The following is a 5107-nucleotide window of genomic DNA, read 5'->3' as shown; positions in this document are numbered from 1 at the left end:
TACATGAAATGATTTAAATCTTACGAAGGGTAACTTAGGTGGTTACATTATTACGTTCCCAACGAACACATGTTTCAGACGCTAACGAGTATTACATTCCAACACCCAAATGAAGAATTCAGCATTCGAGTTCTTAGGTAGAACTAATCAACACACAAAACACTATGTTTTTCTTTTTTCCGAATCTTCTAGCTACATAAAAAAATAATAGAAGGAAACCAATACACATAGACATAAAAGCATTAGAAATGCAATCCGATAACTAGCGATAACCTCTTGAAGAAGATAGGGCACATACTAGTGCTGAAAACCAGATCTTCCCTCATCCAATTTGGAGCAATTCTTTCAAAAGTCCCTAGGGTTAGTACATGGTAAAGTAGCTCTGTTGGTTCCTTGTCTGCTTTACTAAGCCATGTTAGACTGAATGAATAACCTGCATTTACCCATATGGTAGATTTAGATCTTAGTTCTTTAGAACACAGAAGTTTCAAGAGAAGTACACCAAAGTTGTAAAAATTGGATTTATATAAGGTCGAATTGCGTAAGTAAAATTGAGATTATGGCAAAAATTCAAAGAGAGTCGCGGTGTAAGAGTACGGCAGAGAGTTTAAGCAGTTTCAAGACCAGCAGAACGAATCTCGTTGATCTTGCGGGATCGGAAAGACAGAAGTTTTCAGGTGCTGCAGGAGAACGTTTGAAAGAAGCAGGGAATATTAACCAATCCCTCTCACAGCTTGGGAACTTGACAAATATTTTAGCCAAAGTTTCCATGGTTTTCGGGATACAATAGCTGCAACATTTAAACTGGTTGGTGCTTGTTGTACAAACCGAATAAAAAATGTGTACTCGGTTGGTGCTTGTTGTACAAACTACAGAACCTGTTGTTGATTGGTTACATTAAGGTAATACCTGTAGTTCTCACCATTTGTGAGGACCAAGATATTGGTCCTCTTAAGAAAAAATGTCATAATTCAAAATAAGACTAAAGTAGGGTTCTGCAATTACCACTTGATTGATGAAACACTGAAAGACATAATCCTTCAGTTTTAGTAACTACGCCGAATTTCATGCCAACTAGAAACTCCACTAGAGTTTGAAACACACAGTTTGGATTCGTCGAGTTTCCTAGAAAATGCGATCAGACAAACATGTTAAAAGAGTTGGTGTTGTTTAGGATGATAGCAATTTGATATTCCTAAATCAAATATATTACCTGAACTGGGGATGTTTCTGGCACAACAGTTTCCCTGAAAAATTACATCTCTAAGGTTTAAATAGATAGTAATAACAAATGAAACTGTGCTAGAACCGATAACCAGATTAGATCTTATTGAATGTACCTTCTGATTGTTTTGATCAATGTTAGTCAATGGAGATCTGCACAAATCTCTTTCGGTTTCTGGTACTTTAGAATGCTCCACCGGAACACTTGCAGATGAAGTAGGTCTTTCTTCATCTATTTGAGCTTCAGCTTGACTAATCCGCCGTTTTCTTCTGGAGTTTAGTTGTGCATTCTCATTACTTCCATCTGCGCTGTTGTAAGAAATCTTTTCTTCTTGAAGTTTACGAAGCCTCTCAACTTCTTCGGTAAGCTCTTTTGCTGCAAAATATTTGAGCCACATTAGACATAGAAGAAGAAATTAGTTAAATGAAAAAAAAAATAGTAGATTTTAGCCTTCTAGAATCCAGCATGTGCTGCATGAAGCATTAGCTTCAAAAGAAATGACAATTACTCAATGGCTCGCTCCACTCCACCGCCTAACCTCGCTCCTTCTCCTAATTATAAATTACTACGGGTGGACCCAGAATTACAAGCTTGAAAGCAGGCAATCGAATAGTCTATGGTATCAATACTCACCAACTTTATCAACTTGATACTATCGTATCTATATCAAAGCACAAGGTGTAACCATTTTCTATTCTCTCAAGTCCCATCAACATGTGGCGTGGCAAAATGTAAGACCCCGTAACTACAATATACCCTCATCCTATCTATTTCTCCTTTCTTCTCCACAACTAATACATCTCTCTTAGAACGAGTATCTATGTTACCTCCATGTGTAATATAGAAGGCAATATTTTCTCAGACATCTAACTCTTAAAGTTCTCCCACATTCCTCAACTAAGTAAGCTCACATGATATGTTAAATTTAAGGCACAAACAGACGTCATTGCAGATGCTAGTGTAAACTAGAAGAATACTCCCATAAGTAGTAATACTCTTATATATTAATACAACAAAAGAGAACCAACTCATTCATAAAATCAGAATTCAGAAAGGCAAATAGGTTTATTAAAAGCACCTTGTTTGCATAAATACATATCACTAACATACTAGAGATCCAACATATTTAATTGCCAAGATTTAGTAAAGTTGGAGATTTACGCCTCAACAGATGTAAGAAAACGTGTGGAAATGGAATTCAGTCCCGAAGGCTTTGACCCCTCAAAAAAAAGTCTTCTCTAGTGCTCTTCATATTGAATGTGTGCATTGTATATATTTTCTTATGGTGACGGCGAGTTGCAATGGCTCGAGTATCAATTCTTACATTCATAAATCATAAACGACAATACAATTTCGTTCCTCCTAGGCATAGTAACAGCTATATGCCATCATAAACTACATAATATTACATGAAGTGTAATCTAATGTCGTAATTGACAATTGGGTAAAAGAAATTTCGATACTACGCCTACCATATTCACAGTCTTACAGAAAATGCAATAATTTCTTACTCTTTTCAGTCTCTTCATTCAAAAGTTTTTCGTACTGAATCAATATTCCCTCCTTCTCAGATCTACAACCAGATAAAATATGATAAAAATTAGTTAATAATTAGTACTTTAAAATCTTAAGAACCCTAATTAATGGAAAATGAAGATGAAGTAACAACATGCCTAATTGAAGCCACTTCGTCTGTTAAATCATGTATCTTCCCATGAAGCTCATCATTTTCACTTTTCAAATGTTCAATCAACTCTTCCGCAGCTGCAATGATGCATCCAGTACGACATTTAGTGCTAGTGTAATTAAAAAATTCATAACCCTAATAGAAAAGAATATCAAAAGAACGTACTTGAGACGTAATTAATAAATTTCTCTTCTTGATCATGATTGAATCCATCTGACTCTGTATTCTTTCTCGTCTAAACTCAAAAACAAAAATTAGTCAGAAATTAAGCGAAAAAGTAGTAATAGAGTAAATTTGTAAAATACCTTCAATTTAGTGTACTTATCGTATAGTTTGGAGTAGAGTACTTCCATTTTATATCAGAATTTTTCAGAATGAGCGTATCCGACACGGGAACCCTAAAAATGAAACTGAATAACTGATTAGGGTTTCAAGAGTGAGAGAGATGTTAACCCTAGGGCTAAAAGATGGTCTTGTATCTGTGATTTGTGAAAGTGTTTGAGCCCTAAGCTTAACTAATCAAAAAAGAATGTTTTGTTGCAGGTAATAACTGAAAACACCATAAACTATTAATAACATTCTAAATCCAAGATTAGAAATAGGAAAAAATAAAGTTTTCATTACGAAAAAGAATTCATAATTGCTTTAAACTTGGTTTTCTCGAAATTTTTCATTTCTTCTTGCGCAAAACCACCACAAACTATACGCTCGACTGTCTCAATTACTTAATTCATTTTTGCCTTCACTAACAAAATTATGGAGAAACTTCAATATTTATACGATGGCGTTCCTTTATTCTTTATGCAAACTGCAGTCTATAGAGAAAATTGTTTGCTAAATGCAGAAAACATAAGGGACTTCACAAATAAGAGGTCTTACCTAAAAGAATGTGGTGAGCCAATGGCATGAACCCTGCAAAATTTTGAAAACTTTCCTTTCAGTCGATATCAGAGGGGTTTAATGGTTTATGAAAGATGTGTCGAAACCCTTAGCGGGATATCTGATTTAACTTAATAATATAGAATCTTAACAGATTCATCACCAAATACTCAAAATTAATCACAAAATCAGAAATGATAAACCTAAATGTGAGAAACTTTTAAATTTGCCAACAACCCTTGGTTGGAGTGATAAAACTAAAAGTGAGAAACTTCAAAAAAAAAAAAAAAAACTTCTAAATTTCATTGGGGTCCATGGGTGTTAAACCCTAAATTGAGAACTCAGTTCAGATTGGGGAACTTGTACATTTCCCATGGATGCCAATGAGAACCGGAAATGATAAATAAAACTCAGTTGTCCAAATCGAAACCCTAAAACGAATTTGAAGCCCTACCCCTAATGGAGAAGAGAAAAGCAGAAAAAGAGAGGAAAGAGAACGAACCTGCGAGCTATTCAAGAGAGTGAGAGGGAGTGTTCAAAAAAAAACAGAGGGAGAATGAGAGTGAGGGGGGATTTTACTTATACCCATTGTGTCTAATTTCTATTTTTACTTTACCCCCTCAAAATGATGTGTAATAAAGTTCACCCCTTTAACTAATGGTAGATGATTTAGGGAATCCAATTTTGATCGGGGCATAAAGACTTTACTTTACCCCCTGTGTCTAATTTATGTTTTTAGTTTACCCCCTCAAAATGATGTGTAATGGATTTGACTCCTTTAACAAATGGTGGGTGATTTGGGAATCCATTTTCCATCGGGGCGTAAAGACTTTATCAACTGAAGTTAGCCAATTCAGATGGCGAAGGCTACACTTTTTTCACCTAAAAAAATTAACTGCAATTCATCTTCACTACCACCATTTTTTTCTCTCTCTCTTTATATCTCCTCACCATCTCCTCTTAGTCTTACTGTCCGCAACGGGAAAGCCCATTCTTCTTTGATCAGAATTGTTGAGGAAGGTTGGCTAACCACGAGATACTTTGTGATCGATTGATCACAGGCTAGTTTATGAAGTGGCCATGAAACAACTAGTGGTCAATTTCTACGAAGTAAGCCATGCTCAATTTCGTTGAACTCGATCACGCACACATGCAGTCCTATCCCCTTCATTGAAGACGAAGAGAACTATGTTTAAAGGGATTCGCTCGTTCGTCGGAACAATGAGAATGAGAAAAAGAAAGAGATTTTTTTAAGTAAAGAGGCAAAGATAAGAAAAAATTCAGTTACAAGAGAGAGAGACGCAAACACACAGTCA

The 5107-nt window shown here is 35.5% G+C and overlaps 1 protein-coding gene across 2 annotated transcripts; it reads right to left on the bottom strand.

Moving 5' to 3' along the window:
- LOC147549775 (uncharacterized) lies at positions 1-4316 on the bottom strand. Of its 2 annotated transcripts, XM_086670405.1 has the most exons (10): positions 4294-4316; positions 3792-3824; positions 3218-3322; positions 3078-3147; positions 2899-2989; positions 2737-2798; positions 1341-1600; positions 1214-1247; positions 1006-1125; positions 1-433 (listed from the first exon to the last, which is right to left on the bottom strand). In XM_086670405.1, the coding sequence occupies exons 3-10, from the start codon at positions 3263-3265 to the stop codon at positions 243-245; spliced, it is 876 nt and encodes a 291-aa protein (XP_086526531.1). In that variant the 5' UTR covers positions 3266-3322; positions 3792-3824; positions 4294-4316; the 3' UTR covers positions 1-242. The 2 variants fall into 2 exon arrangements, with proteins under 2 accessions (XP_086526531.1, XP_086526532.1); XM_086670406.1 differs by lacking the exon at positions 4294-4316 and having other exon boundaries at positions 3218-3310; positions 3792-3914.
- Positions 4317-5107: the final 791 nt, after the last annotated feature.

This window comes from Eschscholzia californica, unplaced genomic scaffold (genome assembly GCF_041429995.1).
Source record: "Eschscholzia californica isolate CP2 unplaced genomic scaffold, dmEscCali1.0.p SCAF_3, whole genome shotgun sequence".
Lineage (NCBI taxonomy): Eukaryota > Viridiplantae > Streptophyta > Magnoliopsida > Ranunculales > Papaveraceae > Eschscholzia > Eschscholzia californica.
This window is presented reverse-complemented; position numbering and strand designations above follow the sequence as displayed.

Coding starts and splice junctions, on each gene's coding strand:
- LOC147549775 (XM_086670405.1), bottom strand. CDS start 3,265: ATGGAAGTACTCTACTCCAAACTATACGATAAGTACACTAAATTGAAG. Junction 3,148..3,217: donor ATAAGTACACTAAATTGAAG/GTATTTTACAAA, acceptor TTTTGAGTTTAG/ACGAGAAAGAATACAGAGTC. Junction 2,799..2,898: donor GACGAAGTGGCTTCAATTAG/GCATGTTGTTAC, acceptor ATCTGGTTGTAG/ATCTGAGAAGGAGGGAATAT.